The 17,592-nt window shown below is 43.6% G+C and overlaps 1 protein-coding gene across 15 annotated transcripts in view; it reads left to right on the forward strand.

Annotated features, from left to right (window-relative positions):
* The window catches only part of Eif4g3 (eukaryotic translation initiation factor 4 gamma 3), a 219,345-nt gene that overhangs the window by 190,578 nt on the left and 11,175 nt on the right, over positions 1-17,592 (forward strand). For 13 of the 15 annotated variants that reach the window (XM_055610875.1, XM_055610877.1, XM_055610876.1 and 10 more), the window contains 8 exons: positions 33-126; positions 2,907-3,024; positions 5,263-5,480; positions 6,922-7,037; positions 10,320-10,492; positions 10,996-11,121; positions 12,338-12,419; positions 14,334-14,432. In XM_055610875.1, coding sequence (XP_055466850.1) covers positions 33-126; positions 2,907-3,024; positions 5,263-5,480; positions 6,922-7,037; positions 10,320-10,492; positions 10,996-11,121; positions 12,338-12,419; positions 14,334-14,432 — 1,026 coding nt within the window. The remainder of the gene's footprint in view (positions 1-32; positions 127-2,906; positions 3,025-5,262; positions 5,481-6,921; positions 7,038-10,319; positions 10,493-10,995; positions 11,122-12,337; positions 12,420-14,333; positions 14,433-17,592) is intronic. The other 2 variants (XM_055610868.1, XM_055610869.1) reach the window with 1 other exon arrangement.

The following is a 17,592-nucleotide window of genomic DNA, read 5'->3' on the forward strand; positions in this document are numbered from 1 at the left end:
CTGTGAGTGACCTTTGGACCCTCTTGTTACAGCCCACCATTGATGAGAAGATTCAGCTGGTTCCAAAGGCACAGCTGGGCAGCTGGGGCAAAGGCAGCAGCGGTGGAGCAAAGGCAAGCGAGACTGGTATGTGCGGAGGGCCCTTTTCCGGCTGGCTAGGTCTATAATACTGTTGCCTTGCAGTGCCTTTCCGGAATCCGGAGCTGTGCTAGGAAAAGGTCTGTAGACTAACCTGCTTGGACTACCCTGAGTGACCCTTGGTAACATGGCACAAAAGCTTCCATTTCTGCAGCTCTTTCAGCACTTTTAACTCTTAGATTAGCCCTTGCTAACTCTCAGAGTTTAGATTTTTTTCTGGATGTGTGTATTCACACCACATGCATGCATCTTGCCTACAAGATCAGAAAAAGAGGTCTGGCATTTGGGATCAAGAGATGACAAATGGTTTTGGGCCACCATGTGAGTGCTGGGAACTGATGGAGGTCATCTAGAAAAGCAGCCAGTGTTCCAACTGCTGAGCCATCGCTCCAGCCCTCTCCGTGTTTACCTTTGAACTTTTTTTTTTTTCCTGAGACAGGGTCTCTCTGTAGCTCTATAGCCCTGGCTATTCTGAAACTCATTCTGTTGAGCAGGGTGGCCTTGAACTTAGAGATCTGCCTGTCTCTGTCTCCTGTGTGCTGGGATTAAAGGTTTGAGCCACCACCATATCTGACTAAATATTAAACTTTTGAGAAATTATTATTTCAGTTAAGGTGTTTACTATATTTTTAAGCATTTTACTTTCGCTTTGTTTTGTTTTTTGATGGGGTATCACTGTGTAGCCCTGACTGGAACTCACTACATAGACCAGACTGACATGAAACTCACAGAGTTCAGCTTGCCTCTGCCTCCTTAGTGTTCAGGTTAAAGACATACCAGGCCAGTACCAGGTGTCTTGTCCAGTGCCTGTCACCCTAGACTTGGACAGACAAATGCAGGAAGTTCTTGTGTTCATGTGGTGGATCTCTTGAGTTCAAAGAAAACCTGGTCTGCAAAGTGAGTCCAGGATAGCCCAAGGCTACACAGAGAAATCCAAATCCTGTCTCAAAAAACAAACCCACAGAACAGAAACTAGGTTGCAGCTAGGTGTGGTAGCACACATCTATAAATGCTAGCACTCAGGAGGCTGGAGCAGAGAACTGCCGATGTTTAAGACCCCTAGGCAACTTGTAAGTACTGGGCCAGCCAGTGCTACAGGCCAGCAAGACCCTCTCTCAGAAATAAACAGCAGCCTCAGTGGCTCTCTGATAGAATACTGCCTAGTGTGTACAGGGCTTGACTTGTGGGCTGAGAATGAGTGCAGTTTCTGATCTGTGACATTCTGACACCATATGATCATCCACAAGGCTCACATCTTCCACTCTTGTAGAAGAGCTCCTGACCTGTGGTGGCCTTGAAGGGAAGAATAGTTGGTTTTTCTTAAGAGTGTGGCTCTTGGCAGATCTGTCACAATCCAGTTGAAGGCTCCATACCCACAAGTATGTGAGCAGCACAAATTGGACTTGGTGGGGTTATTAAGAGAAAAAAATGACAGGAGTGGAGAGGGGTGGGAGTAGATCCGGGAGGAGTTTCAGAGGGTGAGTTGGGTGTAATTATAATTAAAATACTTGGGATGGAATTCTTTAAAAATCAGCAAAACTATTTTTTTAAGTTCACACTCAGGAACACACACTCTTAATTGTAAAATAATATCAAAAATCTCAAACTTTTCTATAAGATCATTGCTTTGTCATGGTCCAAGTTCACGCCCTTCAGCACATGTGACCAGATTGGAAAAAGCCTGAATCATCCTAAACATGTCTTGAAAACTAAAGCAGCACTGTGATCCAAAGGAAAACTAAGAAATTTCAACAAATTTTTAAGATTTGTTAAAATCTTAAAATCCCAGTGTCTTCTTAGTGCACTGCATACATTGGCATAAGTCACAGCGTTATGCAGGGTAATTTTTTAGTGTCTAAGGAAGTTTCCCTCCACTTCGTACCACACCTGTTTGTCCCTGCTCAGGGTGGCCTATATACTTAGAGGTTTTTGTCTGTAGAGGGTTGTTTTGTTTTGTTTTTTAATGGTTGGTTTGTTGGTGTGTCTGGATTCCATGTAGCCCAGGCTGGCCTGAAATCACTGGGAAGCCATGTATGACCTTGTATCCTTGAGTATCTCTCTGTATTTTGAGTCCCGACATTACAGACTTGCCACCATATCTGGCTGAATATGTATTTAAGAACAGAAATTTGTGGTTAACAAATGTCAGAATATGGTAGGTGTCTCCTGTAGTTGTTAGAAATTACCGCCTACCGCCACACCCTCCACTATAACATGCCTCAGCTTGGCTGGCCTCAGGCTGAGGTGCCCTGGGCCTGCTTAGTACCTCAATGGGAGGAATTTCTGGTCAGTGAGCTTCTACATTTCTAGGCTCTCTTGCTTGATAAACTATGTTTTCACTCATTTAATAAGAAGTTAGTGCTCTCGGGGCAGGGGTGCAGTTCAGTTGGTGAAGTTTCTGCTCAGTGTGGACAAAGCCCTGGGTCTGAGCCTCAGTAACTCAGGAAGCAGGTGAGGTGGAGAATGCCTGGGCCTCCCTCATTCAGAAGATGGAGTCCTGAAGAGTACATAGTGAGTTCCAGGCTGGCTGGCCTGTGTGAGATCTTACCTGAGAGAACAGGTGGGTGGAGGCAGCACTCACCTGTGGTTCTGCCTGCTTGGGAGTGAATCCAGCCAGGAGCCGGAGCCGACCTGGACAGTGTAGACCCTTCAACTTTTAAAGGGAAAAATTCCTGCTCCTGTTTCTTCCTCCCAGAGGTCAGGAAAATGAATATTTGCATATTAACCGTGTAATTTGTGTTTTCTTTCTAAATCTACAACACCTATAGATGCCTTACGATCAAGTGCTTCCAGTTTAAATAGATTCTCTCCTCTGCAACCTCCAGCACCTTCAGGGTCCCCGTCAGCCACGCCTTTAGAGTTTGATTCCAGAAGGGCATTAACCAGGTGAGAATTTATCTTGCATTTATTAATGGCTGTCCTGCTTGCTATACACTTTCTATCCCTCCCTCCATCTCCCTCCCTCTAATACATATGACTTACGGTGATAATTCTTGCATGCATTCTTGTCATCCCTAAACTCAATGTCTTACTTTCATCTGGACACGCCATAATTTCTGAGATGGGAGTATAGTCAGGTGTTGGCTTTGCAGTGGGTTGGAATGTGGGGCAAACAGGTTTTGTGGTCACACTTTGTTCTTTAGGAAAGCCTGACCACCCAGGTGCAGTCACATGTAGGCCTTGCCACACTTCCTCCAGCATTGGAATATCCTTGCACTCGGGTACATTAAGGAACATAACTAGCCTCCACCCCTCTGCTTCTGTCTCAGTGTTCATGCTACATAATGCATTCAGTTAGTAAGTTTCTAGGCTGTGTCGCTCATTCTTCAGGCCTTTGCATCGGTCTGCTCAGTGCCAGCCACCTGTTGAGCACTGTGGCCCACTGCTGCTGTGGACTCCGCTGGTTTTGATTTTCCTCTGCTTGTGCTTTGGGTCAACTTCTGTCCATCCTAAGTGGCTCCCCTCCCTCCCTTCACTCTGCTGCTTCTGAGTTACCATGGTTGAGAATTGTCTACAATAAGTCAGCAAGGAGACAGACGTCAGAGCTCTCTTAAGATAATAAAGCATATGGTTGTAGCTGGTCAACATCACTTCTGCTTCTCTCAGATAATTCCTTGTATTTGAAGTTTTTGGAGAAGTGTCATGGTATAGTTTCTCAAGTAATGAGTTTAGACTTACATAATGTTTGTTTCCTGCCATTCATTCAGTTCCAACTTCATCACTGTTTTTTATTTCTCTAGAGTTCTATAAACTAATAAGGGATTAGGACTGACAGCTAAGCTTAACCAGTTTAAGGCCCCCGGTTTATCCCTATACTCAGAACCCTCCAATTGAAAATAAAATTTTCTGGTAGCTGGGCATGGTGGCGCACTCCTTTAATTCCTGCTCTTGAGAAGCAGAGGCAGGTGGATATCTGAGTTGGAGGCTTGGTCTGCAAAGTGAGTTCCAGGATAGCCAGGGCTACACACAGAGAAACCCTGTCTCAAAAAAATTAAAAATAAATAAAAATTTAAAAAAGAGGAAGAAAGAAAGAGGAGGGAGAATTTTCTGAGCTGAGCCATGTAGGCTTGTGCTCCAGAGATCTTGGCTTATATGTAATAGACTCAGTGCTTCCAGGAGAAAGGGCTGTGTGTCAGCCATACTTCCGCTTTACTGTGTACTTACTGTACTTGTGGGGGACAAGCACGCATCATGGTTTGTGTGTGGACTCAGAACAACCTGAAAGAATTGGTCCTGGAAAGCAAACTCAAGTCATTAGGTTGGCAGCAAGCGCCTCTGCCTGCTGAGCCATCTCATCGTCTCCTACATTAATGGCGCTTGTTAATTGTTACAGTATATTCTTCAGTGATTTCATTCATGAATTCAGTGTATTTAGATCACATTTACTTCCTGTAACCCCCTGGACCCTTCTTCTATGTTCTCCCACCTTTATACCTTACAGCTTTGATTTGTGGGCATAAATATGTGTATAACCTCCTTTGGAGAGTTGGAGTTGCCCATGTGCTCACTGCTGTAGCACGTGCACTGGAGCGTAGGCAATAGCATGGCTCATACGTCAAGCCAGCTCTGCCTCAGCAGCTGCCCCCGCCCATCACACACGAGTTTTTAAAGAGTGCTTTTGATCCTTGAAAACAAAACCTACTGTATATGTAAGACCTATTGAATGTTTTCAAGTAAACAATCAAGGACTATCTACAAAAAATCAAAAAATTCTTAAGTAGTATCCCTTTTCCTACTAAAGGTAAAATTAAAGCATCTTAGTAAGTATTCGTTTGGAAACTCAGATTTCAGCCTCTTTTGAGAGTTAGTATAGTCAGTGCCTTGTATCTGAAGTCATGTAGGACGCTGAAAAATGGATCAACTGGTCTGGTGCTTGCCAATCAAGGGTGACCTGCGTTTCATCCCAGTACCCATGTCAAGCCACATCTGCTTCTATATGGTTGCCCTCTGACCTCCACATTTATGCATGCATGTTTTCTCACAAACAAAGAATAAGACAAAATGATTATATGTAGAAAATCTGCATTTTCAATGTTGGTAATAATGTTCTGTAGTTTGAATATGAAGCAGGGACATAATCTTTTGAAATGCGTTTTTGTTTTGTTTTTTGTTTTGTCTTTTAAGTCGTGGGAGCATGGGCAGGGAGAAAAGTGACAAGCCGCTTCCAGCTGGAACATCCCGTCCCAACACTTTCCTTCGGGGCAGCAGCAAAGACCTGCTGGACAATCAGTCTCAGGAAGAGCAGCGCAGAGAAATGCTGGAAACCGTGAAACAGCTGACTGGAGGCGTGGATGCCGAGAGAGCTAGCGCCGAAGCTGAACGAAGCAAGACGAAGGAGCTGGGTAAGAGGGCTCTGGGACCCAAGACAGACCTAGCTGTTGGCCTTAAATTTGGAAGCAAAATAGAGTCAGGATGGGGAGATGATTCAGCATTTACAAACCTGGCTGCGCCTCCACAGGACATGTGTTCAGTTCTCAGCACCCAAATGGTGTCTCACAGCCATCTTCTGACCTCTGAGCACACAGCACCCATGTGGTGCAGGCACAAACTCATACACATAAAATAAAAATAAGTAGTAATAAGAACTGCTAAGACTTGTGCATGAGTAAAATTGAGGGATGGCAGCACACGCACAGCCCTGTCATTTTATGTCATCCCACTCTTTCCAGGGCTGTGCCTTCCCAGGGCAGAGTCCTCCCCGTCTCTGGAATTGCCTGAAGGCAAGGTCCTCTTCCTTTATGTTCAGCATTCTGAGTTTCTCACAAGTCCTTTCAATACCTCCCCGCCCATTGTCATTAGAGTGTGTGAAAGTGCTCAACATCATTTCTGCCTAACAACAAGAGGGCATCAGACTGTCTTTTCCAGCCTCCAGCTCCCTAGTCTCTTCTGTGTGGCTGGTTTGTCCTTAGTGTGCTTATCCGTAAGCCCTGCACTGGGGATGCTGTAACAATTCTTTTTTTAATCTGGGTTGTGTCTTTTTTTAATCCCCTCGCCTACACCCTGTACAGTTCTTAGACAATTAAAATGAGAAGCTAAAGTGCAGAGATACTTGGAACAGAAACTGATAGGTAAAATGGCGAGGCCATGGTGACTGGTAGAGATGAAACAGGCTTACCGGGTTGAGCAGATGGGAAGCAGAGGAGAGCATTGCTGCAGGAGTAGCCAGCACAGAGGTGGCAGTAGGAGAGACCAGGGTGTGTGTCTGCAGCTACCACAGGGGGCCAGCATAGCCAGTATACTCTGTCAAGCAGACCCTGGCCCTGCATGTTCTAGAGGCCTTTGTGTGCTCATTCTGAAGCAGTTTCAGGGAAATGAAAATGTAGGAAGTGCCAAGCTGTAGCTCTAAAGGTTCAAAATATCCCCAACTCGTGTTCATTGCTGTAGCATAGACTACAGCATTACTCTGTAATCATTGCTGTAGCATAGACTACAGCATTACTCTGCCTATCTGTCCTAAGGTAAAAGGCTTCTTGATTCTACTCTCACCTATCTGACTCTGTCAAACCAGTATCTATAAAATTCTCCATTGAAAAACCAATGTACGAGCATGTAAATATTACCAGCCATGATCCTGCTTTACTGATACTTACCTTGTTTGTTTGTTTGTTTGTTTGTTTGTTTGTTTGTTTGTTTTTCTAAGACAGGGTTTCTCTGTGTTGCTTCTTGAACTCACAGCGATCCATCTGTCTCTTATCTCCCAAATGCTGGGATTAAAGGTGTGTGCCACCACAGCTCAGCTGATACTTACTCTATCTTTTTGCTCTCTTTTAATATCATTTATAGTGAAATCAGAAATATGCTCAGTGTCAGCCGCAGACAAACCTGCACTGTCAGAAGAAGAAGTGGAGAAGAAGTCCAAGTCTATCATTGACGAATTCCTGCACATCAATGACTTTAAGGTAAATGCTTAGGTGCCCCAAGTGGGAGAGCATGGTAGCTTGTCTTGGGTCTTAAAAGTGTCATTGTAAGCAGAGAAGACATGGATGCTGTGTAATCCATCCCTTCAGGGTTCAGTTTGCTGAGCTCATGCATTTCTGCTAGGTGCTATGTTTAAATTGATTGTCTGTCATTCACAAATTTAAGGGTGGGAAGAGAGAATGGATTCCAGTCAATGTAGCCGAGAGGAGGCCACTATGGCTTCTCCTGGCTCCCAGTTAGGGTGCTTATACATGTCATCATCATTCTCCTATTGACCTGAATTATGGCTGCCATCACTTTTTTAAGTGGTAAACTGAGGCACAGAAGGAAAAAGATTATTCCGGGTCAGACAGCCTGAATAATTTCAAGACCCTCCTGTAAGCTTACCCGTCTAACTTATCCTCCATCTAAATTTTAAATGATGGTTGTAGGATAGACCTCCTGTCTGACAAAAGCCCACAGTCCAGTGACAAAGACACAGCAGTGCAGGTAACCCCACAAATGCCCAGATCATATGACACTGCTCAGGTCTGGAGGCATCTCTTAAACATTTGTCCGGTATCTTTAACACTTCTGTTTTGTAATCGTCAGAGCCTAATTACTAATTTTTTTTTTTTTTTCCGAACAATGGCGTCCTTATCTGCTTTTTGTATACAAAATCACTTTGATTGTGTATATCCTGGCCTCAAAGCCCACATACCTCTAATATTATCCAGAATTTGGAAGTAGGAAAAAGTATTAAGGTTTAAGTTTGAGGGTTTTTTGGTTTGTTTTCATTTGTTTTGTCTTATTTTCAGTTTCTTTTGAGGCACAGCCTCATGCATGCCAGACCAGCTTCAAACTCAAGGTTGATCTTGAATTTTTAATTCTCCTGCCTCTGCCTCCCAATTGCTGGGTGTATGCTACCAGCCCAGGTTTCTTTTGTTCTGGGGTCTTGTTCTACACCCCTCATAGTCCTCCTGCTTTAGCCTCTCTTTTCCTGGGATTATAGTCATGGGCCACCAGACCCAGTAGAAAAAAAAGCTTTTGGTTGACAAAGGTAAAAGTGTTTTTGCAGAAACTTGACGATGGAACAGAATAAAACGCTGAGTGACTAGCAAAGAATTCATTGCTGCTCTGTAACTACTACGCTACCTTCCTAGACAACGTGGGCTCTAGTTGGCTGGCAGCACCCCTTTTCATTTTCTTCTTTGCACGTGGAGAAATGTGAGAGATGGGAGTACTTGAAGAGCTGCTGTAGGTGAAACAAGAAGTCAGGAAGAAGGAAGTGGAGACTGGCTTCCAACTACATTTGAGGATATGCAGAGTTAGTGAGTGACAGAGCTTTGATCCTGCAAACTGGAAACACAGGGAGGGGAAATGTCCCCACTAGCACTCAGGAGGACCAGGAGCTTTGAGCTAGGTCTTCAGGGCGGGCTGGTTAGTCAGGTGGACCTCACTGTTCTCCATAGAACGCAGCTGTGTGTGCAGATTCTGTTTTAGGAACTGGGCAGCCATGTCAACAGCACTGACAGCCTGCTCTTCTGTGTACCTTTTATTGATTCCTTTGTGTGGTCTTTTTGTTAACTTCTTAAACTCCCTATGTGTCTAACCAGCAATGACCTTAACCTCTTCATCCTGCTGCCTTACCTCCAGAGAACTGGGATTGCAGGCACATGCCACCATGCATGGTTTGTGTATTCGTGGGGATCAGACCCAGTGCTTCATACATATAAGCAAGCGTTCTACCAATAGAGCTACCTCACAAGCCCTGATTTTCCATGACGATGAAGTCATGTTGACAGAAAGAATACTGAGAGGTAAAGATGTATTAAGGAACTTGTTGAAGACAGCCTGAGTTCAGAATTCAGGGTCTCAGTTCAGCTGCAGACCTCAAACAGCTTTATCTCATTTCCTGTAGTGTTAGGGTGTTAGGATAAGACTTGCAGAGCTCATTCCAGGAAAGACTTCCTCCCTTCCTCCCTTTCTATTGTTAGCTATCAGTCATGCAAGGTAGCATTTGCTGAGCCTTTATTTTGTGACTGGGAGTTCTCAAGTGCATATTTATACATACATACATACATACATACATACATACATTCCTTTTAGGAAATTGTGATTGATACCAGGCTTGTTAGTGTGCCCCTGCAATGCCAGCACTCAGGAAGTGGAAACAGAAAGGTCTGACCAGTTACATACCAAGAGTTCAAGGCGAGCTTTGACTACCTGTGCCCTCCTGGGAAGTGGGGTGGTGTGTGTGATTATGAAATTATATTCTTGCAGTTATGTAAGTAATGATAGGTGGAGCCAGAAATCAAGACTTCCTTTTGTCTTTGCCTACAATGTATGTTTTTGTTTCTTGTTTTGAGGTGGAGTGTCACTGTGTAGACCAGGCTAGCATCTAACCCATAAGTTTTTAGGCTATGCTATGTATACTTACTGAACTTCCTAACTTGCTTCCCCATTTTAGGGAAGCTACGCAGACTTCCTACATTAAATATGGCAAATAGCATAGTGTGCTATTGTGGGGGAAATCGACAGGACTGTGAAGACAGATAATAAATAAATGAACAGAAATTAGAAAAAGGGAAGAAGACCAGAAAGATGGCTTAGCAGGCAGAGATGCTTGCTGCCATACCTAATGGCCTGGATTTACTCCCCTGGTCCCACATGGTGAAGGAGAAAGCAGGGTGTCCTCTTGCTTCCACACATGCTCTGTGGCTGAGCCGTCTCACCATCCCATGTCTAGCCTTGTGACGTGATGTCAACTGCAAATATGTTGGTCTGCGTTTGTGGGTGTCCTGGGACACATGGTGCACGCGGGCTTGAGTTGTGCACAGCTGCTCAGACAGTGAGCAGTCACTTCAGGTTGTAACCTGGGGGTTGAATAGTTGCATTTGTGCTTTCTCCTGCAAAGGACAAAGGGAGAGAGAAACAGCAGCACAAGACAGCTGGCAAGAATGTGTCCCAGATCCCAGTATCGTGGAAAGTTAGAGGGCTCTAAAGAGGCAACATGGTATGGGGTGTCAGCTCTCAACTGAACTCCAACACAAAGCTGCATTGTACTTGGGGGGCAGTGGAGACTTGGCTTGTGTGCACAAGTGTAAAAGCGTTTTTTATTCTCTAAACTTGCATATGTCCTTAACAGTAAGTAAGAAAAAAGAAAACAGACCTGAGCTTTGCAAGCTGTTTTGTTTGTAATGTTCTGTACGGCTCTTACTATATTAGCTCTTGACATTACTGTAACAGCAGATATTGGAGCAAGCCTTTGTTTGTTTGAATAGGAGGCCACGCAGTGCATAGAGGAGCTGAGCGCCCAGGGCCCACTGCATATTTTTGTGAAAGTGGGTGTGGAGTTCACCCTGGAGCGGAGCCAGATCACCAGGGATCACATGGGCCACCTACTGTATCAGCTGGTGCAGTCAGAAAAACTCAGCAAGCAGGACTTCTTCAAAGGGTGGGTATCTTCCCTGTGCTGACGGTGGTGACCTTTGTGTCACTGTAGTACTTGAATGCAGTGTTGATTGATGGACCTGCTAAGACATGCAGGTTATCTTCTGAGACGCCTGTCTCTCCCTCCTGTGACTGGATACATGGTAGCATGAGTTTAGTCTGGGGTTTTATGACCGCTGCTACCCACACTTCCCATGGCTGTCTATGTATTCTAGAAGTCATTTCCACATAGAGGTACTCTCTGCCCTCCCTCTGGTACTGTCAGTCATGCTCCTCAAGGCGTTCTGCTCTGTTTGCAGTTGGCTTTACCCATTCGGGTCTTCTCCCCATGCTGGTGTGAGCTCCAGAGTATTGTGACTGTTTATTAGTTCTCTGTGGCTGAACCCAGTACCTTCACACAGGAAGTGCTTAATGCATAAACTTGGTGCTTTACTGACTTTGATCTCTACTTAATGTTAGCTTTTAAATTACATTTTCAGTGACTTGTTTTTTCTTCTTGTTTTTCAGTTTTTCTGAAACCTTGGAGTTGGCAGATGACATGGCCATTGATATTCCCCATATTTGGTTGTACCTGGCTGAACTGGTCACCCCCATGTTAAAAGAAGGGGGAATCTCCATGAGAGAGCTTATTGTGTAAGTTGTATTTGTTCTTTTAAATGTCTGTCAAGGTAAACCGACTCAAAACTCCCCTGCTCTGTGGCATAATGCTATTCCATTGGCAGCTCTGGACTCTCATGCACACAGCCTGGTACTCTTAGCCTTCATTTTTTTTCTTTTCGTTTTCTAAAAATAATTATTTATTTTTATTTTATGAGCATTGATTTGTGTTTTATCTGCATATATGTCTCTGTGAGGGTGTCAGGTCCCCTGGAGTTACAGGCAGTTAGAAGCCATGTGGTTGCTGGGAATTGAACTCAGGTCCTCAGGAAAAACAACTGCTGAACCATCTCTCCACCCACCTTAGCCTCCATTTTCAAGGGAAAATTGTTACATTGTCTATGCTGGAGATACTTTAAAGATATGAGAGCTCCATGGTCCTTGGAGCTTGGCAGTCACTGCAGACAAGGCTCAGAGCCTGGAGGTGAGGAGTGTCCTGTTAGTCTGGGTTTGGTCTGCCTTTACTGAGCAGTATTCCACTATGAGTTCACAGTTATTTTATTGTACTTACTTATTCTTGGTTTTTTTAAGACAGGATTCTCTGTAACAGCCCCCCTGGCTGTCCTGGAACAGTAGACCAGGCTGGCCTCAAACTCACAAAGATCTACCTGCCTCTGCCTCCAAGTGTTGGGATTAAAGGTGTGCGCCATCAAGCCTTACCAGGCTCACAGCTAGACTAGCATTGTGTCCTGCTCTGTGTTTGAATGGGGACTGGTGCTGCCTGGTGTTGCTAACTGGTACTTTTCGCCTTCAGCGCACTGCTGTCCCTTCAGTGTCCCTGCTGTTAAAGTTCACAGTTGAACCCTTTTTTGAGGAATTAGAATATTGACCCTAGAGAATTCGGCTTAGGAAAGACTGGGTTAGACTATAGAAAGATGGTGTCTTTCTGCCTCACTCAGAAAATATCATAAAGAATAGAAAACGCTGTCTTAAATGTGTTGTGTCCGAGCCTTAAATGAGCATCACTCTTTCATTTGATGCCATAGGTAAGTAGAGAGAAGTCATCACCAGTCAATCATTGCTTAACAATAAAGACAAATCCAGGGCTTCTCCAGCCCCTCCCGCTCTTCCCCTGAGCCCGAGCTAACCAGAAAGTCTGATTAGCTGCCCTGTGAACTCTGTGGCTCTCATCATTTGCTGCTCTGGAACAGAAAATAAGTCAGTATTTACCCATTGCTCCTATCTTTTACAGAGAGTTTAGCAAGCCTTTACTTCCTGTTGGAAGAGCTGGGGTCCTGCTTTCTGAAATACTGCACCTTCTATGCAAACAGATGGTGAGTGTTACTGACTGTCAGACCCATTGACCTTGGAAGGCGGTGATTGTGACCTTGGGTGTTCTGTGAATAGTTCCAGTCTCGATGTGCAAGGAATTCTGTTTCTTTTTCAACCTTGGAAAGAAGAGTGTGGCCACTGCTTGGTCTTGTTTCTCTCCAAGGTGCTTTTGCCTGTCTGTTACCAATAACTTTAGGAAGAATTGTCCAATCTCAACTAGAATGGATTACTGTGGTTCTAAAGAATCCTAAGACACATGTTATTTGTATCTGAGTTTTTGTCTTCTTTTGAAGCAAAACTAACATATTACTTTTAATAGATTTCAATTAAAAAAAAAAAAACTTTTGGGCTGGAGAGATAGCTCAGTGATTAAGAGAAGTTGATCTTGCAGAGGCCCCTGGTTCAGATCCAGCACCACATACTGACTCACAACTGTGTGGAACTCCAGCTCCAGGAGTTCTGATGCCCCTTCTGGAATCTGCACTCAAAACACTCATTATTCATAAAATGAAGACTCACAGCGTGGTTAATTTTATTACTTTTGGCTAATCTAATTAGAAATAGTGGTAAAAATAATTACTTCTAATTTAATTAGAAATAGTGGTAAAAATAATCGTGTAGGACGGTGAATCATTTCAGTTGATTTCAGTTAAACGTCTGTTACTCCTTCAACATGGGTAGGCTAGTAAGAAAGGCAGGTGTGAGCTTTCATACAGAAGTGGGGTGGGGCTTCATCACAGTGATGTCATCTAGGAAGAGATGTCAGCCCAAAGCAGAGCTTGCCAGGGGATGCAGGGCTCTCCTGTTGTGGTTGGTCTGAGCTGAAAGTGCTGGCTATGTCAACATTTTCTAGGTTTGCCTTTTTATATCTTAAACCAAGAGCTTCCTGCTTACCACAGAAGCCCTTCTGTACGCCATTGGTGAAACCTGTGTGAAATAGAGTAATGCTCCTAGCAGCCTGCTTCTGGTGACTTTGTTTTGTTCTCGCTACCTTACGTCTCTGAAATGTTCAGTGTTCCCTCTTTGATTTTTTTAATTCTTACATAAAATTTGTTATAAGCTTTCAATAACAGAAAACAAATTCCCACTTCTAAACAAAACTAGATTTTTCATGAATTTTTGTTTTTCTATCTTTTTACTTGTTTATTTTTATGTTTTTGGAGACAGAGTTCCAGGACACAGCCCAGACTAGCCTCAAATTTATGGCTGTCTTCCTCCCCACCCTCCCAAGTAGTGGGATTAACAGGCAGGTGCCACACTGCTCAGCTGAAATGAGCGCTTCTCTTGGTCGAGCGTATGATGTCATTGGCCACACAGCCTAGCGTCTTCTAGTACAGTGTTGATGAGGCAGCAAGGGTACCTGTGTTTCCAGCTGAGCCAGACTTTTCTCTGCTCAAGGGGAAAGGTGGTCCCTGAATAGGGATGTCATGGAAGCCTGTGCCTAGTTTACTGAGGTGTATATACATAGCTGTCTGGAAGGGGGAAATAGAATCTATGTGTTAAGATGTTCAGTTATTGTTATCAGTTTCCTAAATTAGGCATTAGGTAAATGAGTAATTGACTCATAAGCAATTATGCCAAATTCTTTACCATTTTGTTTATTTAGTTACATATTTACTTATTTTTAGGTTTGGGAGACACGGTCAACTCTGTAGCCCAGGCTGTCCTGAAATTCATTATGTAGTCCAGCCTGGCCTTGAGCTCAAAATGATTGGTCTCAGCCACCTAAGTGCTGGTGTGATAGGTGTGGGCCTGGTGCCAGAGTCACCATTATACTTTCATGCACTCAGATGTCGAAGACAGTGTCCTAGGATACTGGGAATTTTTTGTCTCAAGGGGTCTGCACTTTTATATCAAGCAAAACCTGTTTTTCTTCTTACAAATGAAGCTGATGGATGGGTTTATGTCTGTTTTAGAGCCATAAGAAAGTAGGCGCCTTATGGAGGGAGGCTGACCTTAGCTGGAAGGACTTTTTACCAGAAGGGGAAGATGTACATAATTTTCTCATGGAGCAGGTGAGTCATGGTTCCTTCCTTCCTTCATTTCTTTCTTTTCTTTCTAAAGATTTATTTACTTATTATGCATACAGTGTTCTGCCAGTCCCACGGTTTCTTTTGATGCTGCTTGGTTTGAGGTTGTTCAACTCCTTGTGTAGCATTCCTGAGGCCTGGGATGTGAGCCATAGCAATATAAATGATAACAGTGATGATGATTAATAAATCAGAGAAGTATAGTTAGGTCTAGGATGTTGGCTCAGTAGTAGAGCTCTGGGTTTGACCCCAACATTTACAACAAAGAGGAAAATGAGAACCTTAGTGGAGACAGCATTTTAAGGCTTCTCTATCTATGCAGTCAGAAGAGATCTGGCGCCCTGTATCTCTCATACAGGCACACATGCAGGCAGAATACTGTATAAATAATAAATAAATTTAAAAAAAAAAAAGATTAGCAAAGCTTGCTGGACAACAAACTAGCCTGATTAGTGAGTTCCAGACCAGAGAGAGACCATTTGAAAAGAAGTATATCACTGTCCTTAGAGACAAAACAGAAGGCTATTCTCTGCCCTACACTTTCATATGCCTCTGTATACACACACACACATACAATTAAAAAAGAAGATTTAGCATTCTCTCTGTGATCTGGAAGTGAACCTGATGAGCAAGGACGAGTGAGATCACCAAAGCTGCCAGCATTCTGAGCGCCAGTTTGAAGCCAAGCGGTCCTTTGGAGGCGGGACTAGAATGCCACTTAAAAGGCAGCCGGTTGTAGACAGGCTTACTGTTTCAAACCTCATAGGTGAGTGCTCAGGAGGCATTGGCAGGTGGATCTCTGTGAGTTTGAAACCAGCCTGGTCTATAAAGCAAGTCCAGGACAGCTAAGGCTACACAGAGAAACACTGTCTAAAAAAAACAAAACAAACAAACAAAACCATAGGTAATAATTGGAGGGACTCTAAAACCAGAGCCTTAGCTAGTTTGCCTCTGACTTGATAGCCAAACGCAGGGATTCACAAGCCAGAATGAAGTGTCAGTATACTCTAATACTGAACAAGCAACCATGAGTGCTAGGTAGGCTCTGGAGTGAAAATGACAGAACTCTGGCAAATCCTAATTCTTGGGGTTGGGCTTTGTGCCAGCACCAGGGCTACCCTGGCTCCAAAAAAAAAAAAAAAAAAGTTTAATCAACATACAGAAAAGAAACATAGTAGATAAGAATAAATACAGACGCCAAGGCTGTTGCTTTACAGCACGTTGAGATGTACACTATAGGATGTTCTTGGGAATTATGGCTGCTTAGAGCCTGACACAGGAGGATCACTTGTTCACCAGCTGGAGCAGTAGAACTAAACCAAAGCAAGAAAGTGTCGTCATTGGGGTAAAGGCACCGTACGGTTACTGTGCACTTTTTTCAGTTGTAGCTACAGTCTATATATGCTAGGGTGTGCTCATTAAAAGTAAGAGCCTGCAGGGCTGCATTGATGACTGAGCAGTTAGTCTTGAGCTCACTGTATAGCTAAGGCTGTCCTTGAACTCCACCTCTCAAATGCTGGGCTCATAGCATATGCCACTACACATTTTATAACTCTTTCATGAATGTATAAATATATGGAGCATAGTGACCTCTTTTTAAAAAATTGGTATATTCACCAGGCATGGTGGCATTACGCCTGAAATCCCAGCACTCTAAGAGGCAGAGGCAGTGGGATCTCTGTGAGTTCAAGGCCAGCCTGGTCTACAAAGTGAGTCCAGGACAGCCAAGGCTACACAGAGAAACCCTGTCTCAAAAATCAAAAGAAAAAAAAAATTGTATATTCTAATTTTCTTTGTAACAGTGTTTTCCCTACATGTCTAAGTATTACTTACGTGCCTGTTGCCCATGAATGTAAGAAGAGTATCAAACCCAGGGGTATCAAATCCCCTGGAACTGGAATTACTAACAACAGTGAGTCACCAGTTGCTAGACACTAAGCCCAGGATCTTTTCAAGAGTAGCCAACGCTCTTAATCATTAAGCCCTGTTTCCTGAGCCATCCACACCCCTATTTCTTAAAAATATACTGCCAAAATATTGGAGAGTTTCTTTATATACAAACAAATAACCATAAGAAAAAAAAAATAAGCAATCTGGGCATGATGGTACATGTTTGTAATCCCAGCACTCAGGGAGGCCAGAAGCAGGCCGATCTCTATGAGTTCAGAGCCAGCCTGGTCTACTAAGCAAATCTAGGACAACCAAGGCTACCCAAAGAAACCCTGTTGTAAAGGAAAGAAGAAAAGAAGGAAGGAAGGAGCAGTGTGTGGTAAATGTATATAATATATAGCATAGAATATAAAATCCAGACTTAAAGTAGGAATTGTATCCTTCAGAATATAAAAGAAAGGTAATAAAATATAAGCAAATAAGAGATTAATCCAGGGATACACAGAGACACTGTCTTGAAAAGCTGTGGAGTGGGGTGAGTGTGTGGCTGGTGGCTGTGCTGTGAGATTTGGGTGGTAGACTGAGGAAGTTGACATCTGTCTGATGATTGTGTCTGTGCTGAGCTCGTATGTGCTTCAGAGGTGTTTCTGGTGCTTAAAGTCAGGTTAGAGAAGCAGCAGGTGTTATTGCCACTCTGAGCAAACCACTTGGCAATAAATGCAGTGTAAAAAGAACCCTGAAATTGTTAGGATAGCAGTCAGCTCAGGATGTCTGTAGCTAACCTTTGAAGTGATAGAAAACAGTCAAGGAACCAGGTAAGTAAAGTACTTCTTTCTGAATACTCTGTGTGTCAGAAATAGCTCATAAACGTAGCCTGAAGTATTTTGAATTAAAATGGGCATGGTGGCGCATGCCTTTGATCCCAGCACTTGGGAGGCAGAGGTAGGTAGATCTCTGTGAGTTTGAGGCCAGCTTGATCTACAAAGTGAGTCCAGGACAGCCAAGGATACACAGAGAAACCTTGCCTCAGGGGGGAGAAAAAAAGGTATTTTGAATTAGATTGGAGAGCTGGATGACTTGGGATAAGGGTACCTGCTGCCAAGCCTGATGACCTGAGTTCAGTCTCCATTGCACACATACAATGAAAGAAGAGAACAGGCTTTGATCTCTACATGTGTGTCGTGTATGTGTACACACATAGATAGATAGATAGATAGATAGATAGATAGATAGATAGATAGATAGATAGATAGAT

The sequence above is a fragment of the Psammomys obesus genome, unplaced genomic scaffold (genome assembly GCF_907164565.1).
Source record: "Psammomys obesus unplaced genomic scaffold, mPsaObe1.curated_primary_1811, whole genome shotgun sequence".
Lineage (NCBI taxonomy): Eukaryota > Metazoa > Chordata > Mammalia > Rodentia > Muridae > Psammomys > Psammomys obesus.